This window comes from Sceloporus undulatus, chromosome 2 (assembly GCF_019175285.1).
Source record: "Sceloporus undulatus isolate JIND9_A2432 ecotype Alabama chromosome 2, SceUnd_v1.1, whole genome shotgun sequence".
NCBI classification, from domain to species: domain Eukaryota; kingdom Metazoa; phylum Chordata; class Lepidosauria; order Squamata; family Phrynosomatidae; genus Sceloporus; species Sceloporus undulatus.
The window spans coordinates 156594454-156620249 of record NC_056523.1 but is presented as its reverse complement, the minus strand read 5'-3'; the positions used below and the strand labels follow the sequence as shown (position 1 = coordinate 156620249).

Genomic DNA, 25796 nt, shown 5'->3' with positions numbered 1-25796 from the left:
GTTGAAGGCTAGATGTGCAAATAAATACTTTTGGTTCATAGTTCAATCAGTTCAGCTATATCCTCATTCCAGAGATTTCATTAGTCCAATAAAATAAGAAACACTTAGATGACCTTTCTGTCCTTGGTCTAACTTAGCCTTCGTCATTCATTCATGAGGGTGATGATAATCATGCAGCCATCAGTTTTTAGAATGGAGGTATAAAGTTATGACATATCTATTGTTATTGCTACAACCCCCCTCCCAAAAAACAACAACAACAACAACCCACAGACAAACAATACATTGTGTAGAGAGCATTACTGATGGCCAGGCTGGTGCCAAAAAGTGTCCAATAGATGTAGCCCTTGCTGCCATCTCCACTAAGTCTCATATCCGGTGTAGCTTTAACTACAATGCATATGTCATGTGAGGAGTTTTTCTGGGCCTCATGCTGCTTATGGGAAGTTTGTTGCAAGCCCCCAGGGAGTGTTTTCCTGTCAATCTGGGCTTGTGCGACAAATTAACTACTGAGTCACAACACTGGCTCTCCACTCCTTGCTTTGTTCCAAATGGCACGATGGCCCTAAATGCCTCCACCCACTGTCTTTCCCTCCTTTCACCTTTTCTACTCATAGATGTTTAGTACATGTGTAAACACATTTGCACTGAGCCAGAGAGCCCTTGTGCCAGCTAGAAATGGGAGGAGATGAGCATCCAGGCTTTGAAGCCACCTTGCATACAACCGCCACCTGCAACATTCTCCTCCACTTAGCTTGAGATTTGGATCCCTATTTGAAGATCCAGGAAAGCACAGCAATTCCCTAAGATTTGAGTCAGTGCTTTGGAGGATATGGCACAGGAACCCTCTTATTCCCTAGAAATGCCACCTGGAAATGATCCCTGATTTTGGAAGGGAGAGATATCCCAGACTGCTGAAATGGATTTTTATTCTATCAACTGAGTTCCTCTAGTACAATGGATGCATGCGGTCACAACAAAGAGAATTGCTTCTTATCAGTTCTTCTCCTTACCTCTTTGTGTTGATACTTCAAATATTTCTGTGCTCTCTCCTGAGACAAAGTGTGTGAAATATGAACAGTTGCGCTCTGAAGGGGGGGAAAAGAGAGAAAAGAAAACACAAACAGATGAAGCAGAATGTTAGCCGATTTCCTTCATAATTTTGAACTCAGCTGGAAGTTGGAACAGACTAGGCGCTTGAAAAACACACTGCAAAACCCTCTGTATGTTTCCTCATACTTTAGGTCACTGGGTTCAGTGAGACATTTGTCCAGGTAAATCGGTATAAAGCTGCAACTTGAAAGAGGTTTTCATGTTTATTTGCTTCTTCATTCATCTTCCTCAGAGTATGGAAATGTAATTTTGTGTGGACAACTGTCAAAACTCCCTAGTTAATGCAGGGCCTTTAGCCAGCATACTCACTGCTCATGCTACAGAGGATTCTGGGAGTTGGAATCCACATGACTGCAGGAATAACTGCAGTAGAAAAGGACCTATTGCACGAGAGGCAATAGTGGTATAAATGCAGTATAAGTGAAAAGCTTGGCCAAAAAGAAGATACATGGACACATGGATGTTGCTCCCAGCATTCTTTGTCATGGAGGAGATTATATGAAATACATGCATGTTACATCCACCATTCTTTATCATGGAGGAGATAAAGTGAAAAGTTTGGCCAAAAGAGGACACATGGACCATTCTTTGTCATGAAGGCGGTAATATGAAAATCTGTAATCAAGCATAACTACACATCTGCTGGATCCACCATATACATACCTGGAAGTATTTCCGATCAAAGTAATTGTGTGCCTCCTTGCAAATACACATGATTAGGACTACACTGTCCACTAGAGATTAGAAAAGTTACTTTTCTGAACTGAAGCCAGTGGCTAAGCTGCTTGGGGGATTCTAGGCGTTAAAGAAAACTTTCCAATCTCTATTGATGATGTATTTTCAAATCCTCTATAGGTTTTCCTATATCAGTTTATCACAATGTCTTTTTGGCGAGAAAATCTTTTCAGGGAGGAAGCAGAAGGTAGTTTAGCCTCACTTAATGGAATTTCAAACAGGCCACAGCTTTATTTAAAGGAAATAATACAGAAATTGGGTCAGGGGGATCAGCCCACTATTATTGCCATCTGGCCATTTCATAGTCAGGCCCTTTAGGAAATGGAGGCACTGCAATGAGGCAACAGGACAGGAATCCAAGTTCAATGCTTAATCTAGTGGGCTGTTCCTCAGCTAGGCTGAGAGGACATGCCATTCAGCCTGCTTTCATCTTGTCAGCTCAGTATTATGTTGAGGGGAAGAAGAACACAGTGAGTCACAGGAGTTAAAATAAGACTCCCAATCTGAGACTCTGAACTCCTTCAGGCTGAAATTCTATACCCAGTTAAATGGACTCAATGGGATTTACTTCTGAGTAGATCTGGATAGAATTGCACACACAAGAGTTGGTTTAAAACCTCCCAGGAACCTTGTGCTCCAAATAGGTGTCTGCCAGATCCATTTAAGTCCTGTCTCAATTTCACCCTCACTGTCACCATCCTCTGCACTCAGGCCCAAAGTTAAAACAATTAGCAAAACATTTCCCCAAAATTCTCTTTAACTGAACTGACTTATACACCTCCTTTTCCCCAATAAAATTTAGATAGGTAATGGGAGACCTAAGCAGGAAGGAGAAAAGGTAGTGGTAGTAGTAATAGGGAACACTTCTAAGACTAGTCCTCCAAGGTTGTGTCTGCATTGCAGAAATAATGCAGTTTGATAACACTTTAAGTGTCATGGCTTCATGCTACAGAATCCTAGGATTTGTAGTTTTGATGGGTAGCAGATCTCTTTGGCAGAGAAGGCTAAAGACCTTGCAAAACTACAAATCCCAAGATTCCATAGGATGGAGCTACAGCACTTAAATTGGTATCAAAGTGCATTACTTCTACAGTGTAGATGTACCCCAAGAAAGACATAGCTATAAACAGCCCAGTGTCAAGTTTAAGGGCCCCAAAGGGCAAAAGCGGAAGTGTAGACAGTAGTCTTTCCATACCAGTATATAATGTGTACTCTTGGGGGGCTACAAAATAGAACCAGGGAGTGGCATGTGGCCTTCCTCGCGCCTGCAACACCCTCAATAGTAATAGCAATAGCAATACCAGCTTCATTTATATACCGCTTCATACTGAACTAAGCAGTCTCTAAGCAGTTTACAACTGTAATCTAATTGCCCCCAATAATCTGGGTACTCATTTTAGCAATCTTAGAAGGATGCAAGGCTGAGTTGGGCCTGAGCCGTTGGCTGGTATTGAACTCGCAACCTTATAGTTTGTGTGTGAGTGGCTGCAGTACAGGCATTTAACCATTGCACCACCAGGGCTCTCAGTGGCTATGTGGAAGGGAAGACTTCCAATCAAAGCAAGTTGGCATTGCTGTAACCTGTTCCAAACTGTGCCCCCTTGCCCCAAATTATTCACCATGGACTCATATTGCCAGGAAAAGGCTGTAAGGTAGTTGTGTATGAAGGAAAATGTGTTCTGCTATGTATTTTAAAAAATATATAGTAGTGCTGGTATTATTGGTTCATCCTCTGAGTCATAGCAGATGAGCTGAAGATACCAAAACAAATTAAAAGCAGAATGCAATCACTGTGTGTGTGTGTGTGTGTGTGTGTGTGTGTGGTTAGGCAGCTAAACGTCCATATTGTGCATTTCACACTCTGAAGGTGAAATTAAAATAAGCCAATTGCTTTCACTCTTTGTAAACTGAAATTCTTTATGAACGTGGGTGTATTTGTGCTGTGTTGAACAGTGCCTCTCTTTCTGTATAGCAAACTGTGACAGTTGGGGGTCTTTCATGCCCCCTCAAATAAGAACTTACACCTCAAATGTTTCAGCTCTTTGGAGAGCTCCTTTAAAACTTAGAAGAGATTCCTCGCCCCACTGACACTAGCTCCCATTGACAGCAATAAGTCAAGGGGCAGATCTACACTGTAGAAATGATGCAGTTTGACACCACTTTTACTACCATGGCTCCATCCTACAGAATTTGATGTATTGTGAGGCACCTACACTCTTTGGCAGGGAAGACTAAAGACCTTGTAAAACTAAAAATCCCAGGGTTCCATAGGATGGAGCAACAGCACTTAAAGTGGTATCAAATGGAATTATTTCTACAGTGTAGATGCACCCTCTGAGGTACTTCCACTTGTGGAAGGATCACTGTCTATTGTGCAGAGCTTGGACAAATTGCTTTTTTTGGATTACAGCTTGCAAGGGTCCCCCAGTCATCATATTTATTTGGGATGCTGGCTAGGAGATGCTTCAAGCTGTGCTAAAAAAGGTAACTTGTCTAAGCTCTAATGCAATGTGACTGCAAGAGGCATCACCCTGTTTCATAAACTGTGTACATTACTATACTAATGAATTAATACTCTCCAAAGATATACCCTTTATTTTTATTGTCCATAGGAATTCCATCCTATGGAAGGCTAGGTTGGTCCTCTCTCTGCGCTCCTTCCACCTTCACCAAAGTCTTTGTTCATCCAGGCCTTTGACAGTTAACTGTCAATTACATAAAGTCTTTTAAATTAGGGTGTGCTGTATTTTTTAATCATCATCATTCTATTTTAACTGCCTTTTAATCTGTTTTAAATTAACGTTTTTGATATTTAATTGTTTGGGGGGGGGGGAAACTTTTGCATTATCAATTCCTTTAACTGTATTTTTATTTAGTTTGCTATATTGTGAGCCATCTTCAGTTCCATATTGGGGAAAAAGTGGGATATAAAATCCATCCCCTCGTCCGTCCATCCATTACCCATAAAACTGGCAATGCTGTGCTCTTCAGAATCATCTAGTTCTGCATAAAGGGTTTGTAATACTGGATACCCTTTCTCCCCCCTACCCATTTCTTACATGCTGGCTTCCAGTTTAACCCATCTTGCAGAATCCTTTCCCCAGACTCTTTATGGGGTGCATCTACACTATAGAAATAATGCAGTTTGGTACCACTATAACTGCTATGGCTCCATCCTACAGAACCCTGGGATCTCTAGTTTTGTGAGACACAATACTCTTTGGCAGAGAAGTCTAAAGACCTTATAAAACTATAAATCTCAGGATTCCACAGGATGGAGCTACAGCACATACCATTTACCAAGTTGACCTCATGTACTGTATAAGTCGAGGGCAGGTTTTAAGGTCAAAATGATGGATTTTGATATAATCTGTGGATAAGTTGAGGATACAACATAGGGGCATGTGGCAAGGGATGTAATGGATGAAACAAAGAAAAACAATATGAAAGAACATATAAAATCCCAGCAGATGTAACTGTATGTGCTCAACCTAAAGATGGAATGAATGAGAGAGTAGAGGGGGAATCAGTGCTTTTAGGATGGATAACACTTTTGCCTTCCACCAGGGGATTGTTCCTTTTTATAAGAGTTAAATTACTGTTTTTGCATTGACTCATGGATAAGCTGACTCAGTTTTTGAGGGTCAATTTTTTGTCTAAAATTTCTAGACTATAGAGTTTATACAGTAAGTCAGGGGTAGGCAACCTTTTTGAGCCGGGGGCCGGGTTGCTGTCCCTCAGACAACTGGGAGGCCGAAGCCCGGGGGTGGAGCTTCCACTTCCGGGGGTGGGGCCGTGTGCCGGGGTGGAGCCTCCACCCTCTGGGGGGCGGAGCTTCCACCCCTGGGGCGGAGCTCCTACCCTCGGGGGTGGAGCTTCCACCACCCAGGGGCCAGGCCACCTCCTCTTTGCCGGCCCCTGACGGGGCCCCAGGCCCTGTCAGAGGCTGAGAAAGAGCCGGCGGGGACCGCCAGCGCTGGAGACCTCCCCTTCTTTGCCGGCCCCTGATGCCAGAGGCCTGCTGCCGCCGCCAGAGCCCTCCTGGAGGACCCCAGTGAAGGCAACGGGTCTCTGGGAGGCTCGCTGCAGTTGCAGGAGCCCTCCTGGAGGGCCCCAGCAACGGCAACTGGCCTCCCAGGGGCCCGCCGCCACCGTCGGAGCCCTGGAGGCGGCCCTTTTGGGTGAAAAAATGGCGGCGAAATCTTGTGCGACCTTCCTTGAGGTTGCGCGAGACTTCGCCGCCATTTTTTTGCCCAAAATGGCGGCGAAATCTTGTGTGACCTCCGGGAAGGTCGCTCAAGATTTCACCGCCATTTTTTCGCCCAAAATGGCGGCGCCCAGAGCGGTGAAAAGCCACAACCGTCGGCGGCGGTTTCGGCGGCAGGAGCAGCCAGGGGCCGGCTGAAAGGCCTCCGTGGGCCGCATCTGGCCCACGGGCCGGAGGTTGCCAACCCCTGCAGTAAGTGGTGTAGATGCACCCTAGGAGTGCTATCATGAAACAAGTCCACTGGTAGATACTAGTTCCTCCCCTCACTACCCCGTTCAATGGCAATTTTGCCTATTTAGGATTCTGAGTATCTATCAGAAAGACCAAAAAGACTGTGGATGGCACTGGGAGAGAAAAGTGAGGATAAGGAAAGAAAGCAGCATCTGCAGCTGCGGACTCAATCCTGCTCAGAAACCCCTCTGGGCAACTTACATCAAGAATATTCTGTCAACTGGTTTATGGATCAATATCATTCTAGACACTCTAATAAATTGCTAGCACAGAATAAAAGAGAAAATGTTTGAGGTTTTCTGCCATGTGTGGCTTCATGCTTGTGTCAGTCAGATGGTTATTGTTTAATATTGTTCCTCAGCACATCATTTATGCTTCTCTACTACTTGTTTGAAGTGAATGAATGGCAGAAAAACAAGCATGGGGATCTTGGTATGAAGCATGTTGCTCTGTCTTAGAGTGCATCTACACTGTAGAAATAAGACAGTTTGACACTCCATCCTATGGTATCCTGGGATTTGTAGTTTTACAAGGTCTTTAACGTTCTCTGCCAAAGAGTGCTGGGGCTGCAGAAAATGACAAATCCCAGGACTCTGTAGGATAGGGTCATGGCAATTAAAGTGGTGTCAAACTGCATGATTTTTACAGAGTAAATGCATCCTTAAACAATAGTCTTCCATAGTCTTTTCCAGCTGTAATATGCTGATAATCAGCATGAGAACAAAGTGCTAAAAGAAGCAACTCATCTTCCATTTGTTCCTCCCCCCTGCCAAATACCTTTATTCTAAAAGATGAAGAAGATGTGGTTTATAGATCAAAAGAAAAGGACAGGGAGGAAAAACAGTATGAACAGAATCCAAAGAACTACATGGAGTGCATGACTAGTCCTACCATTAAGGCAAGTGCCTCAGGTGGAATAGTCAATATGTCAACAAAGAAAAAAAGAAAAGAAAAGAAAAGAAAAAGAAAGGGCACCACATTGTTAGTTATTTGAATATATTGTTACTGTATTTCTACTTCTAGGAATGGGATTTTCTGTCTTGAGTAAAATAATTTGCTTGATTTAGAGGAGTAATATCCAAACCTTTGTCCTCCAGATGTTTTGGATTTTAGCTCCCAGAATTTCTGACTCTTGGCCAAGCTGACATTCAAAATAATAATAATAATAATAATTTAATAATTTGTTTTATTTATATACTGCTATTCCAAAGATCATAGCGGTGAACAGCAAGTAAGCTAATTTGCCCCCAACAGTCTGGGTACTCATTTTAGCGACCTCGAAAGGATGCAAGCCTGAGTCGAGCTTGGGCCCTTTTGCTGGTCTTGAACTCGCAACCTTGTGGTTTTGAGTGAATGGCTGCAGTACAGGCATTTAACCACTGCGCCACCAGCATGAACTTCTGGGAGTTGAAGTCCAAAACACCTGGAGGACCAAAGTTTGGGAATCATTTGTAGGGTACTAAGTACCTTGACTTGACTGAGTGAGGTGTGCCATTTGTTGCTTTGCCTCAGGCAGCAACAACAAAAGACGTACAGTGGTGCCTCGGGTTACGAAATTAATTCGTTCCGTGGCACCGTTCGTAACCCGAAAAGCCTTCGTAAGCCGAATTGCCATAGGCGCTAATGGGGAAAAGCCGCGATTCCGTGCGAAAAAGCCGAAAAAAGCACCAAAAGTTTTTTCGTAACCCGAAAAAACATTCGTAACCCGGAACAATGTTTTCCTATGGGATTTTTTCGTATCCCGAAAATTTCGTAACCTGGGTATTTCGTATCCCGAGGTACCACTGTATTAATCTTGTTTTGTTCACATGACAATCTTATATATAGTGGTTCCCCTCAACCTGGTGCTCTCAAAATCCGTTAGAATATGCATCATCCCAACTGGCATCAGAAATGGCTGGGGATAATGGAGGTGTTAGTACAAGACAGCTGGGAGGGAGCAGTAGGTTGAGGGTGGCTGCCACATAGCATTTTGGGTTTGTAATGGAAGATTTCAAAACCAGTTTGTGATATGCCACAGTAGTGTGTATGTGTGTGCTATTCAAGAGGGCAGGGAAGGAAAAAAAAATTTGCTCTTGTTAGAACGTTAGGTTAGAACCAACAACTTGTTATTTTGCCCAGAAACTGATTGGCAGACAGTGGAGAGATTTTAGAACCGGTGTAATTGGGCAGTTCTGGATGTGCCCGTGACCAGCCTGGCTGCCATATTTTGTACCAATTGAAGTTTCCAAACTTGGCACAAGGGTAGCCCCATGTAGAGCATGTTGCAGAAGTCGAGTTGAGAGGTTACCAGTGCATGTACTACTGTTTCAAGGTCTCCCTGCTCCAGGAAGGGGGACAGCTGGCATATCAGCTGAACCTGATAGCAAGTGCTCCTGAGCTGAAGTGATGAATCCAGGAGCACCCCCAATCTGAGACAGACTCCTGGAAGTGTCACCCCATCCAGAACTGGCTGGCATAATTTCATTCCTGGATTAGGGGTCCCTATTACAAGTACCTCGGTCTTACCTGCATTCAGTTTGAGTTTGTTTTCCCTCATCCAATCCATTACCGCATTAAGACAGGCATTCAGAGGAGAGATGCCATCCTTAGTCACTGCATCAGTCTGAGATATAGAGAAATATATTTGGGTGTCATCAGTGTACTGATAATACCCTGCCCCATGTCTCCAGATGATCTTGCCCAGTGGCTTTATGTAAATGTTGAACAGCACTGGGGCTAGAATCGTGCCTTGAAGGACACCTGACTTGTGCTCCCTCTTGGCTGAACAACTGTGCCCAAGCGACATGATCTGGAATCTCCCTGAGAAGTAGGACCGAAGCCACTGGAGTACAATACCTGCGATTCCCAACTCTCTCAGGCATTCCAGAAGGATACCCTGGTCAAGGCCGCTAAGAGGTCCAAGAGCACCAGCAGGGTCACACTTCCTCTGTCAATGCCCAGATGGAGATCATCGACTAAGGCGACCATGGCAGTCTCAACTCTGTAGCCTGCCCTAAAACCAGTTTGAAATGGATCTAGAAAATCCGTTTCTTCCGAGACTGCTTGGAGTTGAATGGTGACTGCCCTCTTGATTACCTTGCCTAAGAAAGGTAAAAGCGAGACTGGCCTGTAATTGTTTCTGTCCAGGCAGTCAAGGGAAGGCTTTTTTAGCAGTGGTTTAACCACGGCCTGTTTAAGGCAAGATGGAAGACAGCCTTCCCTAAAAGATGCACTGATTATGTTTTTTAACAATATCGTGATGGTATCTCCCTCCTGGACGGCCAGCCAAGATGGGCAGGGGGTGAGTGAGCAGTCGTCTTTTTCATACTTCCAAGGAGCTTGTCCACATCCCCAGTACTAACCGACTCAAATTGATCCAGAATAACAGTATAGGCGGAGGCACTGGATGCCTCTACTATCGCCTCTGTCATAATGCCGATGTCCAAGTCTGCTCTTATCTGAGAGATTTTGTCTGTGAAGTGGTTATTAAAAGCATCACAGCAGGATTTTGTTGGTTCTAATAAGGAGTTCAGAGTGTGTGTTGGGGGGCATTTGAGTCAAGTCCCTTACCACCCTGAACAGCTGTGCTGGATGAGACTTTGCAGACGCAATGGATGCAAAATAGAAAAACTTCTTAGCTGCATCTATTGCCAGTCCATAGGATTCAAGAAAAACCCTATGGAGTGTCTTATCAGGTATGAGTTGAGATTTCTGCCAGCGGTGCTCTAGTCGTTGTCCAACCCACTTCATTGTTTTGAGGTCTTGAGTATACCACGGATTGCAGTTGGGAGCGGGTTGGAAAGGGCGCTCGGGAGCAATAGTGGCTATAGCTCTCGTAAGATCGTTGTACCAAGTCTTAACCAGAGTGTCAACAGAATCACCGGCATTACCAGTCATTAGACCCTCTAGGGACTCTTGGAACCTAGTGGGTTCCATCAGCCTTTATTGGGTCCTCTATTCCCGACAGGGGGAACAGTGGCTTTAGCATTTTATGTAAGACACCATTTTTATTATTCCACTGTATATAATGGGACTTGAGCATCCGTGTGTCCTGGAATTAAACTCCAGTGGATGTCAAGGGCCCACTGTAGCAACATTTGTGCAACTTTACAATAGAACCTCTCAGGAAAGTGAACTCCATATTTAATGAATACTGACCAACACATTATTGAAAAGGTGATAGTGAAACAATATTTGACAAGTCCCATACATTTGGTGTGGCGTTGGCTGGGGGGGGGGGGGGGGGGGGCCCCCTATAAAAAACCGCATTGTTTTTTTTGTGGAATGCAAAAAGGCTTTTTTTTTTTTTTTTTTTTTTTTGCAAAAGGCCCCATCTCCTGTTAAAATCACTTGTTTTGCAATTAAAATGCTTCTTGGTGTATCTACTTTTTGGCTCGTTTAGTTATTGTCAGACCTTGACTGCAGCCTACTGTTGCTGCCATCAAATTTCATCCTGCTTTAGGTTTACCTACATATCTAAAAGGTAAGGATAAACTATTTGTTGTTATTTTGCAACTTATGGAAACTCTAACATGGAATTTTCTTGGAACAATTTGTTCAGACACCACCATTGCCTGCCTCTGAGGCTGATAGAGTGTGTATTGCCCAAAATCAGCAAAAGCTGTATCTGCATTGCAGAAATAATCCAGTTCAACACTGCTTTAACTGCCATGGCTACATGCTATGGAATTCTGGGAATTGTAGTTTTCTAGCGCAACAGAGCTTTCTGACAGAGAAGGCTAAATGTATCACAAAACTACAGTTCCCAGATTTCCATAGCATTGAGCCATGGCAGTTACAGTGGTGTCGAAGTGGATTATTTCTACAGCGCAGATGCAGCCCCAGTGGGTTTTCATGACTGAGCCCTGAGTCCTAGTCCAGCTCTCAAACCTCTACAATAGGCTGGCTCATAACTATAAAATCATGCAAATGCATTTTCATTTGCACATTGGGACTTCCCTTCCTCTACCCCTCCCACTCCAAGATCCTTGTCCCAGACCATCCCAGGCTCTTGTTTTACGCAATATGGTCCAAACATCTTTCACAAGCAAATTTGGGGAAACAGTCATGAACAACTACAGGGAAGAAAAAAGTTCCCTATCACCACGTGTGTGTCTGTGCCATTCTCTCTCTCTCTCTCTCTCTCTCTCTCTCTCTGTGTGTGTGTGTGTGTGTGTGTCAGTGTCAGTGTCAGTGTGATGTGAGTATGCACACTGGTGACTGCAATAACAGAATGGGGTCAAATGCACTAATCTGTATTTCCTTCATATAGCTAGGATACATCTGAAGCCCATAAATAACCAGCTGTCCTAATAAAACAGATTCATAACCAGTGCAGCTCAAGTGTATTCGCTGCCTTTGATGGATGTCAGCATGTGCCTCCATGGATGGAACATAGCTGAGCAGCTATACACGCCCCTCTGATGTCTTTCAAATGTGCACAGTAAACAAATAGGCAATTATAGAGATTGGGAGTCAAGTCAAAGCAGTGTGACTAAAATTTATGGTACTCGACCAATGGGGTGAATAAGTAAGAGTGGAAGGATGAGTCTGTAGAGGGGGACATTCTTGGGATTTTATTAAACTGCTTTGTAAATAACATCACTGGGTGTGTGTTTCCCCCCTCAGCTTCCTGTCATCTGAGACTCTCCGAAATTCTCACATTTCTTTTGAATGGCAGATATTGTAATTTATTATGCCCGGCAATTATCTTTTATTATTTTTATAGTGCTCTCAAGACAGCCAGGGCTGTGCAGTGCTGTGCAAAATGAAATTAAAGTGCTGAAGCTTTGCAATCATCTGGTAACGTTCCTGCTAATAAATTGAAAGCTTTCCATTTGCCTTCTGACACGCTTTCTCCTCTGAATCAAAGCCACACAAAAAGTGGAAAAGACCCTAGTTAAAAATTAAATTAAAAAGACAAACCCACTGCAATTATCTCAAAAGCTGTGTTTAAAAACATTCATTGAATTATGGCCTGTGGCTGTCACATAATTCCAGGTAAAAGGCTTGTTTTTTAAAAACATAAATCTGTGTTTGTTGATCTTGTTGCTACTTTATTAAGCCAAATGAAACTGTTAATCCTCATGTTGATATATGCATTAATGCCAAGACAGCTCTTTCTACTCTGTTTGGCAAAACACATTTTGCTGGAGTCATCTTTCATGCTTCCCCATAACTAAGAATTACAACAATGTGAATGGAATCGTTGATGTCATATCAATGAATATCTTTGTATTTGGTGTTTTTCTTACATGTTGCTGATGGCATAATAATATTAACAATTGATAACTACTGTTTTAGCAAAATGAAAAGAAGGAAGATGCTTGACCAGAAAAGGCTGTTGGGCTGGATGATAACTGTTTATGAGCTCTAAACATGAAATTAGATATGATTCTATACAAGGCAGCCTGGGAGAATCATCAAATCCTAGAGTTGGGAGAGACCACAAAGGTCATCCAGTACAACCCCCTGCCATGCAGGAAGACACAGTTAAAACACTCCCAGCCTCTGTTTGAAAGTCTCCAATGAAGGAGACTCCACACTCCAGGGCAGCATACTGTATTCCACTATCAAACAGCTATTACCATCAGGAAGTACTTCCTAATGCTTAGGTGGAATGTCTTTTTCTGTACATTGAAGATACTCTGTGTCCTAGGAACTTATCACACAGTGGTTTTTGCAACTCCAGTCCGAAGCCACTCCAGTTCCAACCATGCAAATTCACGTTATCACGTGATTGATTATCACACATGACTGCTTTCTATGGGGGGTTGTTCTGAGCTGGATCCAAAGTCAATCCAAAGTGACTCCTGATGTAGGTGAATTCGGTAACAAGTGAATTCACAAAAATTCTTTCCAAGTTCACTTCGATTTCAATCAGAATTGGTCTGGTGTGGAAAATCACTCCGATCTCGGCCCCCCCCCCGCCGCCCTGCGTCCTGCTCCTTCATCTCTCCTCCACCCCTATCTCGTCCCCTGGTAGGTTGCCATATCCGCCCCCCAGCGGGACAGTCCCGGTTTGGGCGAGCCGTCCCGGTCCCGGTCCGGTCTTGGCGCCCAAACCGGGTCGGCCCCGCCCACTGCGGCCCCCGCGGCCCCCCGGCAGCTCCAAGGCCTTGCTGAGGCCTGGGAAGGCTCTCCGCAGTTGGAGCTCCAGCCGCGGAGACGCTCCCTCCCGGGCCCCAGCGAGGCCTTTGGGCGCCTCCGCGTCGGAGCTCCGGCCGCGGGGGCCTCCAAGCCTCCAAGGCCTCCGTGAGGCCAGGGAGGAGGAGGAGGCTCTTCCCACCGTGGCCATCGCCCGCGATGAGGGGCGGCCCCCGCCTCCTCCCGGCCTGAGAGCCGGCCGAGGCTTCTCCTCAGGCCGGGAGGAGGAGGAGGCCGCTTCCCCGCGGCGATCGCCGCGATGAGAACAGCCCCGCCTCTTTCCCGGCCTGGGCGCCGGCCTAGCCTCCCTCTCAGGCCGGGAGGAGGGGGAGGAAGCCTGGCACCGCGGCGATCGCCGCGATGCCAAGCTTCCCCCCGCCCTTCCCGGCCTGAGAGCCGCCTAGGCCCTCTCAGGCCGGGAGGAGGGGGAGGAAGCCTGGCACGCGGCGATCGCCGCGATGCCAGGCTTCCCCCTGCCCTTCCCGGCCTGAGAGCTGGCCTAGGCTCCCTCTCAGGCCGGGAGAGGGGGAGGAAGCCCGGCACCGTGGCGCATCGCCGCGATGCCAAGCTTCCCCCCGCCCTTCCCGGCCTGAGACCGGCCTAGGCTTCCTCTCAGGCCGGGAGGAGGGGAGGAAGCCTGGCACTGCGGCGATCGCTGCGATGCACAAGCTTCCCCCCGCCCTTCCCGGCCTGAGAGCTGGCCTAGGCTCCCTCGCAGGCTGGGAGGAGGGGGAGGACGCACGGCACTGTGGCGACGCCGCGATGCCAAGCTTCCCCCGGCCCTTCCCGGCCTGAGAGCCGGCCTAGGCTTCCGTCAGGCCGGGAGGAGGGGGAGGAAGCCCGGCACCGTGGCGAGTCGCGCGATGCCAAGCTTCCCTCCGCCCTTCCCGGCCTGAGAGCCGGCCAAGGCTTCCTCTCAGGGCCGGGAGGAGGGGGAGGAAGCCCGGCACCGCGGCGATCGCCCGATGCCAAGCTTCCCGCCCTTCCCGGCCTGGGAGCCGGCCTAGGCTCCCTCTCAGGCCGGGAGAGGGGGAGGCGGCTTGGCACAGCGGCAATCGCCGTGATTCCAAGCGGCCCCCGTTCCTCCTCCCGGCTTGGAGCCGGCCTATGTGTCCTCCGAAGCGGGAGGAGGAGGAGGAGGACAGGGTTTGAAAATGTAGGCCTTTTTTTAATTTCCTAGCCAGGAAATTAAAAAAAAAAGTCCTACATTTCAAACCTGGTCCTACATTTGTCCCGGTTCGGAGGTCCTCCATTATGGCAACCCTATCCCCTGTCCCCTACATCTTGCTCCTTCATCCTCCCCCTCTTCTTCCACCCCATCTCACTTCCACTCCCCCCCCAGCCCCCTGCGTCCTGTCCCCTGTCCCCCTGCATCCTGCTCCTGCATCTTCCTCCTCCCCACTACCCCAACTCGCCCCCCTGCCCCCTGCTCCTTCATCCTCCTCCTCCTTCACCCGATCTTGCCCCCTTGCCCCCCCCGGCCCTCCGCATCCTGCTCCTTCTCTACCTCCTCCCCAATCCCCCCCCCGGTCCCCTTCGTCCTGATCCTTTATCTCCTCCTCCTCCTGTCACCCCTGATCCGGGCCCCCTGCGTCCTGCTTCTTCATCCTCCTCCATCACCCCAATCTCGCCCCCATGGCCCCCCTGCCATCCTCCTCCTCCATCCTCCTCCTCCTCCACCACAATCTTGCCCCCCTGGACCCCTGTGTCCTGCTCCTTCATCATCCTCCTCCTCCACCACAATCTCGCCCCCCCTGGGCCTCTGTGTCCTGCTCCTTCATCATCATCATCCTCCACCACGATCTCACCCCCCAGGGCCCCTGTGTCCTGCTCCTTTATCCTCCTCCTCATCATCATCCACCCGGATCTTGCCCCCTCTTGCTCGCTGCGTCCTGTTCCTTCATAATAATAATAATAATAATAACAATAATAATAATAATATTTATTTATATCTCGCCCTTCTGAGAACAATCGGGGCGGCTAACAAAGTTAAAAATATAGAACATATAAAATCCCTAATACCCTCCCCTCCTTTAAAAAAGTATTAAATCCAATACAGTATTTAAAAAGGCACAAAACAAAAAATACACAAACAAACATACAAGTTAAAAACTGACCAAAAAATAATCTTCCTCATCCACCCCGATCTCCCCCCCCCCCCCCCCCTCCGGCTCCCCGCGTCCTGCTCCTTCATCCTTCTCCTCCTCATCCACCCCGATTCTTAAGGTGAGCTGTCATGGGGGTTTCCTTAGTATGTTTCTCCAGAGGGGATTTGCCCTGGGCTTCTTCCCAGCCCCACTGATCATGTGCAAGGGTGTCAATTCGAATAGTTGAATCTGTCTGGTATGGTAATTTATTTTGCACTCGCTCTGCTTTGCCTCAGGAATGAAAACAATATCACTCTTCACGTTTGATAATTAATCACGTGAATTGCTTTGAATTCGAATTGACTCTGCTTCCCCTTCCCTTCGGAATTGCTTTGGATTGGAGTTCCTATTTCACGTGTGATAAGAGTCCTAGTCTCTGGAGCAGCAGAAAATAAGATTGCTCTATCTCAATATGACATCCCTTTAACTATTTAAACATAATTTGCTCCCTAAGGTTGGTCAGCAGCAATGGCATCACTATGGGGGTGTGGTAGTACAGACTGCATCGGGTGACACTATGGGGGTGTGATGGTACAGACTGCACCCCAGAAGGGGGATGACACACGATGGGGCCATCCTTCTACCGGGGCGAGGGGCAGGCATGCTTGGCTCCGATTCTCCACGGTGGCTGCAGTCTCCTCATGAGATGTATAGCAACGGTGTGAGGGGAGGCAGGGGATGGAATAAGAGTAGGAAGGCAAAGAGAGTGGGCTGTGAAAGTGGCAGCATGTAAGAAGCAAGGTGTGTTGTTGTTGTGTGTCTTCAAGTCAGTTCCAACTTATGTCTCCGACTGATGCAGTGACTGGGGATGGCGTCTCTCCTCTCGTGACCTGTCTAGAGTCAGTAATGGGCTGGATGAGGGAAAACCGACTCAAATTGAATCCAAAGAAAACGGAGGTACTAGTGATAGGTTCTCCTGGTCCAGGAATGGCGGTGGTTCCAACTGTCCTGAACGGGGTCACGCTCCCTGTGAAGGACTCCATGCTCAGTCTGGGGGTGCTTCTTGACTCGTCGCTTCACCTGACTGCTCAGGTGAACGCGACGGTCAGGAGCACCTGTTATCAGCTCCGGCTGATTCGCCAGCTGCGCCCATACCTGGCCCAGAGGGACCTAGAAACTGTTGTACATGCTCTGGTAACTTCGAGATTGGATTTCTGCAATGTACTCTACATGGGGCAACCCTTATACCAAACTCGGAAGCTGCAAATGGTGCAGAATATGGCAGCCCGGCTGGTCACTGGTGCTCCCAGGGCCAGCCATATAACACCGGTTTTAAAAGATCTCCATTGGCTGCCCATTCGCTTCCGAGCTCAATATAAGGTGTTGGTAATTACCTATAAATCCCTAAATGGCTTGGGCCCAGGATACCTAAAGGACCGCCTCTCTCCGTACATTCCGCCTCGCACCCTCAGAACGTCTGGGCAGCAGCTACTGAAGGTGCCTGGGGCTAGATTAGCCTCCACATCACGGAGGACATTCTCCATAGCTGCCCCAGCCCTTTGGAACGTGCTGCCCACAGAGCTCCGCTCGTCTACTACCCTGGCCCAATTTAGGAAGGGCCTTAAAACCTTCCTATTCCAACAGGCATTCCCCGAATAAAAATCCTGTGGGCCTCCCTCCTCTTCCGTGGCCGAGAGGTTGGGCTATGGGGCTTTTTTGCTTGTTGTTTGATTTTATTGTTGTTGTATTTTAATCTCTTGTTATGTGTGTTTTAACCTGATGTGAGCCGCCCTGATCGTAGGAAGGGCGGCATATAAATAAAAATTTTATTATTATTTATTTATGGTGATCATAAGGAGGACCTATCCTGAGAGTTTCTGTGGCTGAGAGTGTGTGACTCACCCAAGGTCACCCAGTGGATTTCCATGACTGAGAGGAGATTTGAACTCTGATCTCCAAAATCATAGTCCAAGGCTCAAAGCACTATGACACACTGTCTCTCACTGCCAAGGTGTGAGTTGAAGCAATTCAGGAAGTAAGGGGGAACAGAGAGTGACTAATATGAATGATGGAATCCAAAAAAGCAAGGGGACTTTAAAGCAGGTTTGCTGAAGATCCTCTCTGTTCCAAACTCAGCACTTTAAACATTTCTCTGTACTACTTCTGTTAGATCAATTGCAACTTTAAAAACAATAGTATCACATTTTAAACAAATTGGAAAAAATGCAACAACTAATAACCTGCATTTTCATATATAGAATGTCAATTAGAATAATTTGCATAATTAGACTAATTTGCATAACATGGAAATTGGGTGCTTAGGTTTGAGGAATATGGCAACCCTTGCCCTAGTCCTGTGTTGGTGGCATCTTATGAAGACTGTTTAAGCTTTATGCATTATGTGATGCTAAAGAGCCAAATTCACAACGATACAATGAACTTGTCTCCTAAATAAATGTAAGCCTTGTCAGTAAAAGGAGGACAACACACACACAGAGTCTAGTCTTCACGAGGCTAAATAGAGGACTGCATCTATATTGTCATGGCCCTGAGTAAAACACTAGGGAACCAAAGAAAGATGGGGGCATTTGTACATTTTTTCAGTTGAGTGGAACTGGGAGCTTTGGAAGATACAGCAGCTTATTATGTCCGGATGAAGATATGGGTGCCTGCTACCATTCTCTTTTCTGCACAACATTTCAACTTTAATTATTAGTTTAATAATTAATAAAGAATTAAACAATTTATTAAAGAATGCACATTTGTGTCCTCATATATAAAACTACAGGGACTCTTGATAAATTTGCCAGAGGACAAATCTATGTTCTTTTTTCTGATGATGCATTTTCTCCTTCTTTCTAATGTGCAAGGAGCCATTGTCTTCCCCAGTGTCTAGGCTATTCCATTATCAACTCCCTCCCTCAGCATGATATGGTTTACCATTAGCCCCAGACTCCCACAGACCACAAGGGAAAGGTTCCTTGGTTGCCCCCAGAGTCCAGATCCCGAAAAGCCTGGGGTGATTCATTCATTCTGACTGGATCTATTTGCTCAGGACTAGATGACAATAAGAGTCCTGAACACTTTTCAGAGGCCACCCAGGCAGGGACATCACTGGGGGAGGGGTGCAGGGATGTGCAGACTGCACCGGGTGACATCTGAGAGGGGATTGACATACAGTGGCACTACAAGGATTAGTGTCACCCCAGTGCGATAACTGATGTTATCACCCCAGGGGAGACAACATGGGGAAAGCACGGCAGGAGAGAGGAGGGGATGGCAGAAGAGGAACTGGCATCAGGGAGGGAGGGAGAGGCACTCGTCATCTGCCCTCCCCTTCCTGACCATCTCACCATCCTGCCCACCCCCCAACAACCTGGGACATCCTCCAAGTTCCCCCCTCTGCCAGCCAGGTCACCACTGCCATCTGCCTGCTGTGGCCGCTGACAGGAGTGGGTGCTCCTGTCACCCAGCATCCCCTTCCCCCACCCCAGCCCCATCCTCAATTGCACTTGGCTTGCTGCTGCCTCCTCTTCCTTGTGCTTCTCTGCCATTTTGGGCTCTCTCGACCTCAGCTGGGAGAACTCAAGGAAGTGGACTAGCACAAATGGGAGGTGGTGGCAATCAGCAGCTAGTGCTGCTTCTGCCTGACAGCACCTTCTCCCAGCCACCCACCCCATCTTTGGCTGCAACCAGCTTGCCACTGCTGCCACCTCCACCTTATGCTTCTTCCCCATGTGGCTTTCACCCCATGCACTCCCTAGCAATGCCCCTGGTGTCTCCTGGTGGGGTGGTTGGTCACCAGCCATCCCAAGAGTCCCCCCCAACAGTCATCCCCCTCCACCAGCCAAAGTGCCTCTGCTCTATACTCACTGGTGGGATTGGAGTGCTGCTGGGCTGGGAAAGGGAAGTGCCAGTGGTAGCACCAGCAATGGAGCCCACAGAATACTCCCCTTTCTGATGGTACCCCCCCTTCTTGCCTGGCCAACAACACTGCCAGACCTGGAAAGGGCCATGGATTTTTCTGCCTTGGGCTCTCTCAACCTTGGCCAAGAGAGCCCGGGCCAGTGGTGAAGCATGTGGCAGAGGTGGGGCTGTGTGATAATTGCACCTGAGGATGGAATGGGTGGGGAAAGGGCTGTTGGATGGCAGCAGCAACTTGGTATCATGGCCTCCCCTTCGTGCTGCTCTGCTTCACTGCTGTTGAAGCCAAGATACCCTAATGTGGCAGCAGAGAAGCAGAAGGCTGAGGAGACATTGTCATGGAGCCAGATACAGCCAACAATGGGGGTGGGAAGAGGATGCTGGGCCACAGTGGGGAGATGGTAGAGGTGCCACAGTTGGCGGAGGGTGGAAGCTGGGGTGTGTGCCAGGCAGCTTGGGCTGGAAAATGAGGATGGCAGAGTGGTCAGGAAGGGGAGGGCAGATGGCGAATTCCCCTCCATCCCTGCTGCTGCTTCCTCTTCTGCCACCTCCTCCCCTCTCATGTTCTCCCCAGGGTGGCTGCCTGCCTGAGGGTGACAACATGAGTTACTGCACTGGAGTGGCACTAACCAGGGAACCCAAATACCCAAAAGTTAGAAAGGCAAGTGGTGGCAGGGGGTGGGAGGGAATGGCCCATAACCTGAATGAAACATCTATGTCCTTATGGACTCCTCCATGGGAAGATACAAAATGCGTGTGCTTACTTCTGCTACATTCATACATGTACAGGATTGCTTCATGCCTTGAAAAATGTATGGGGAGAACATGGAAAGTCAGTTTTTACAATCCTTGTCTCTTCCCACCCCACCCACATGACCCATTCATTTGCTCAGTTTCTTATTTGAAGATGAGCTCTGGAGCATAAAGCTGAGGTTATAGCTCAGGCAACAGCAGCAATAATAGGCATACTTGGTTGCTACACCAATCTCATGCAAGCAGCTCCTGGGGTTTTGTTATCTGTGGCACTTGCTACTGTCATGCATTTAGATGTACATGAAAAGGATTTCATTGCAGTTATTTCTTGCTGTAAAATACCTGTGGAACTTGTGGTCGTTTGTTTTTAAATTCCAGTGATTTGGTCCATTGCCTGCAGTTCTCTCTTACCCTAAGCAATTAAAGTTCTTTAGAGTAACTTTTGGCCATAAATTAGTTTTGTATTTTTGATGTATTCCCCATCCTTACATAATTATCCAAATCAGAAGTGCTATTTCATGGATATGCTATCAGTAAGTAGTCTGAAACTCTAGGGGTTATGTAGGCCAAGGTACAATGATTCCCACCCCACCATCACTCAAATAAAGATTTCTGTCAGACTTGGCAAAGCTGCGTTCATTGCCACTGCTGTGATCAAAGAATCCAGAGAAAGCATCTCTTATGTTCCGTTTCCTTTTTGATTTCTGCCTTCCTTACTGGTTTCCCTTAAAATCAGGGCAGCCAGAGAGCGTTGTACTAAACGTTAACACAATACATGCCGAGGTAGCAGAAAAAGCCTCAAGGAAATATGACGAAGAACATAGCTTTGGGCTACCTGAATAGCAACATTGGTGGTGACATTTCCCTTTTCCCAGATGCCTGCTAACATACTAAAACAGAAGCTGCCTTGCTGTTTTTAAGATATTCTGCAGCACATTGTCAGGCGGTTATATGAGGACACCTACCTCCTGGCAGGCTTATTGGCCCACAACCCTGCTCTTTGTCCGTTTCGTTTTCTTTCATGAAGATGCGTTTTATACAGATCCGCCAGAGGCCAAAGTGGGCTGTCTCACAGGTAGCATTGTATTCCTCCACCTTAGGACTCAGCACAGCCCAGTGGTCCGTCACTACTGCTGTAAACATTAAAGCAATGCCAATCAAAATAATGGCAAAAGTCACCCGAACTTTCAAAGCCTTGCCTTCGGTCATGGCTGGAAGGTTTAGGCCAAGATGCAGTGGTGAGGGCTGGTTCTGGATTAATCTGCTGGTGGCAAGGAACACTGCAAGTCATCTGAGTTGTCTTCCAAAGTCTTGGCATAGCTAAGCATGTTCAAATGTCAGCCCTGCAATGGCAAAGTGGAGTAGCAAGGAGGGGGAAGGGGGCTGGAGGACTGGAGAGAGACAAGCAGCCAGCACCAGCAGCAGCACCATGTACAGCTGTTAAGATGTATCAGATGATCAGGCTGGTTGTGAGTGAGGCGTCTATTAATGCACAGATTGGGCAAAGGAACAGGCTGCTCAGATTACGATCTCATACCCACTGCTGGGGTTTGTGCTGGGAATTCCAAAGGCTGTCTTGAAGCAAAATGGATTTAGCGCAATGAATGACCACCCCTATAGCAAGCACCTCGCCAGTATGTATGTGCCTCAAAGACAGTTATAAATACTAATACATATGCTGGAAACCTCTGAGTCAAGGCAGACCAAATACGGCAGCAGAAAAGGCTGGATCCAGCAATCTGTGCTTGTGTTTACGGCTCTCTGTGTTTGTGTGTTCATACTCACACAACTGCACAATTTCTTTTGCTTCTGCAATTCACAGGGAGTGGCTAAGAGCCATGGACGACATTAGAAATCTCTTAGTCACTGGATGGGTCTCTCCTCCGTATTTTGTGAATAAAACAAGATGGTAGTGATGCCAGGGGTAGTTAATGTGTAACCAATTGATTCAAACTGATGTAACAACCCTGGGGTGTAGCAGGAGCCAAAATTTGGAATATATTATATAAGGAAGGGAGGTTTAATCTTTCCCTTACCCACCCCATGCTACAATTCTGATGATCCCTTCCCTCCACCTCCCAGAAAAGCTGCTAGTACATTTGTCAGGGAATCTACCTTTAGCTTCAGTGGAGAGAAGTACTGACAGACCCATTTCCACTAAGGAGTTTATCACACAGAGGGCAAATTGGTAGAATCCCATGCATAAATGGGATTTTAAAATCCAGGTGTTGTTTGTCAGATGTGATGGCGTGAAAGAGAAATAACATGAAAATAATCAGAACAGAAAACTCCTTTGTACTTTCGAAATTTAGTGAAAGTGAAAAGGAGCTGCTTTGATGACTTTGCATTCAGGTTATTTTCACATTATTTCTCTTTTACTCAGATTGTAGATTTGGAGACAAAGGACATGTAATAAGACCAGAATACAGCCCAAATGAGGCTTCACTTCGGGAGCAGTAAGTTGATTGATAAAGCTGTGCAATAAGCTCCTAAATCATTCTAAGATGTTTTTCATACTGCACAATGGCAGCACCGTGAATCCACTTTACCTAGCATAGCAACATCCTATGTAATCCTGGGATTTGTAGTTTGGTCAGAGAGGCTTCCAGGTCAACGATCTTGAGGCTCAACCTCTAAATGTCCATATGGAATCATACCCCTGTTTTTGTATTCTGGATTTTTTATTTGGTGAACAATTTGTAGGCTATATTTCAGAGGAAGGAACTGGCAAAATAATGTCTGAGCATTCTTTGCCTAAGAAAACCCAAGCATACCCCACCTGATATAAATATCCCCTGATATGATATGATATGAATGATATGCCCCTGTTTGTGTATGATCCCTGCCTTGCTTGTTGATGCTGTTGTTATTGTCTGATGTTGGATATTTTATTGTTTTTAGCTGCTTTTAATTGAATTTTGATGTAAACATTTTGTGCTTTTATTTAGTCTGTAACCCCACTTCAATCCACTGGGAGAGGCAGGGAAACATTATTATTATTATTATTATTATTATTATTATTATTATTATTAAATTCATGGGGTTATCACAAGTTGAAAGATTATTTCAAAGCGCATACGTACATGTGTGCATGCACAGGTACACTAGAGCTTTCTGGCTTAGGGCCAACCATTGTATAAGTTGGAGCTAAGCAATCATACAGAAGTATTCTACAGAGTATTTGAATATACTCAGTCACATATCGTGTTGCAAGCTGAAGATAGCAGACTGACAAAACCTTTCGACAGGGCAGCAGCTATTTCCTTTCCATTGGCTTACTCCCCACCCTGAATCTTACTTATAAAGCCTCAGAATCCCTATTATGAAAGTGTATGTGTGACACCAGCGATGAGAACCTGCCTTTACCATTTGGACTGTATCCTTTATGATTGTGTGGGATTGGGAACATGTGTGCAGTTGTGATAGCATACAGACAGGGTTCAGCCAAATTATTGTTCTTTCAATTGACTGGGCACTTCTCCCCACCCCAGTAAAGATTGAGGGCATCTTAAAAATATTATAATGTTCAAAACAAGAACAATCCTATATATCCATTGCATACTACTGTTGCACCATAATAACACTGCTATGTAATGAATTCTGATGTGAACCCCCTCCACCTCACTTCCTGGAAAACAGCTGCTGGGATTGACAGAGGCCCATTCCCCTGTCAGTTGGGAAACAGCTGCCTGACACTCCCTTCCCCTCCCATGAGTGATCTATGGCACAACAGGCAGAAAAAGGACCCCTACTGCAAATCCCCCTCGTGCTGGAGATTGCTGACATGAGGGTTGGGTGGGAATGTCAGGCAGCTGCTTCCTGGCTGATAGTAAGTGAGGTTTAAGGAACCTTCATAGTACCTATGTAGCCCCTAAACTAGCGGCTATATAGGGAGTGTGAATATGTAGCAGTTGTGAATGCATAACTGTAGGTTACATATTTGCAGTTGCCCAGCAGGATTCTGCCCATCATCTCTATAATGGAAAACTATACTCTCCCATCAAAAAGAAAATCATCAGTAGAATCAATAAGCACAATACAAATCTTTGAAAAGATTAGCCAGTCATATACCACAAACACTGTGAAGAAGAAACTATGCCCTATGAGGAAAGACTTAGGGAGCTGGGTATGTTTAGCCTGGAGGAGAGATGGTTAATAGGTGATATGATATGCTTTGAGAGCCTTTGTTGCTGAAGAGTGCTATATAAATACTCCAAATAAATAAATAGCCCTACTTGAGTATTTGAAGGGGTGTCATAATTAGGACAGATCAAACTTGTTTTCTGCTGCTCCAGAGACTAGGACATGGAATAATGGATGCAAGCTACAGAAAAACATTAGAAGGAACTTTCTGACAGTAAAAGCTGTTCAACAGTGGAACAAATTCCCTTGGACTGTGGTGCAGTCTCCTCCTTTGGAGGTTTTTAAACAGAGGTTGGATGGCCAGCTGTTGGGGGTGCCTTGACTTCAAGTTCCTGCTTGGCAGGGAGTTGGACTAAGTGGCCCTTTGAGTCTATTCCAACTCTAGATATTTGTCTATTGTTGATATTACCAGCTTTATCTCAAAGTGGACGTGTTTTTCAGTCAATGAGCCAATGGCTGTTTATAAAGAAGGCTCTCTGTGCTTTTTATAATAGGTATTTTTAAAGGAGACATATTTTAAAGTTGGAAAATGTTGTTCCCTGATTAAGCTGCGAGGACAGTGTGAGTTACCAGCGAAAGCAAGACAAGGTTTATTCTTATGGTGTTCCAACTGATCTTTTCTTACTCTCATGCCTAAAGAATGTGCCAAGGAGTCTTATGGTACTTTGAAAAGGAACAGATCTATTGTACCATAAGCTTTCAAGGACTAAAGGCATTTGATGAAGTCATTACATGTATTTTAGTTCCCAGAACCTCTGCTAGTCTTTTAGGTGCTGCAAGACTCTTACTAGCTTTTCCTGCCTTAAACCAGAGCTAAGGAGAGTTACATTTTGGACTACAACTCGTAGAATCCTCTAGCAAGCATTCTGAATTGAAGTCCAAAATGTAATATTTTCAGGCTGTGTCAGACTAAAATCATGCCTCTGGAAACTGGGATAGTGCTATTAAATAGAACCATATCTCCCAATTTCTAATCAAGGAAGATTTAGAAAATACTTTCTGGATTGTAAACTTCCTTATTAACAGATAAAGATCAAACTGATAAGAAATGTTTATATTATCTTTCCTGGGTCTCTGAAATCAATGCAAACTTTGTAACCACAATAGTCTAGCTATATTCCCAAGAGATTTTCTTCTTCTTTCCCCTTCTTCTGCAAAAAAGCAATATTACTACTTTGTGGGGTGGATGTTATAGTTCTGACACCTCACACTAGTGTCACCTAGTCATTTTCCTTTCTACCAAGGCTTCCTTTTTTGTTTGTACTCAGCCATCTTAGGTGCATGACAGAGAATCAGGCAAATGAAAAACAACCACCATATAATTCCCACACAACCAAGATAGCTGTTGAAAGGAATTGTGGTGCCTGTGACTCAACTCTTTCATTTCAATTGTACTGTGCTCTGTGTTTGCAAAA

The 25796-nt window shown here is 46.0% G+C and overlaps 1 protein-coding gene across 1 annotated transcript in view; it reads right to left on the bottom strand.

Moving 5' to 3' along the window:
• The window catches only part of CACNG1 (calcium voltage-gated channel auxiliary subunit gamma 1), a 34716-nt gene extending 13068 nt beyond the window's left edge, over positions 1–21648 (bottom strand). Inside the window, exons 1-2 of the mRNA XM_042447382.1 lie at positions 21204–21648; positions 1014–1088 (exon numbers count right to left, since the gene is read on the bottom strand). Coding sequence (XP_042303316.1) covers positions 1014–1088; positions 21204–21447 — 319 coding nt within the window. The 5' untranslated portion in view covers positions 21448–21648. The remainder of the gene's footprint in view (positions 1–1013; positions 1089–21203) is intronic.
• Between the last annotated feature and the right edge of the window lie 4148 nt (positions 21649–25796).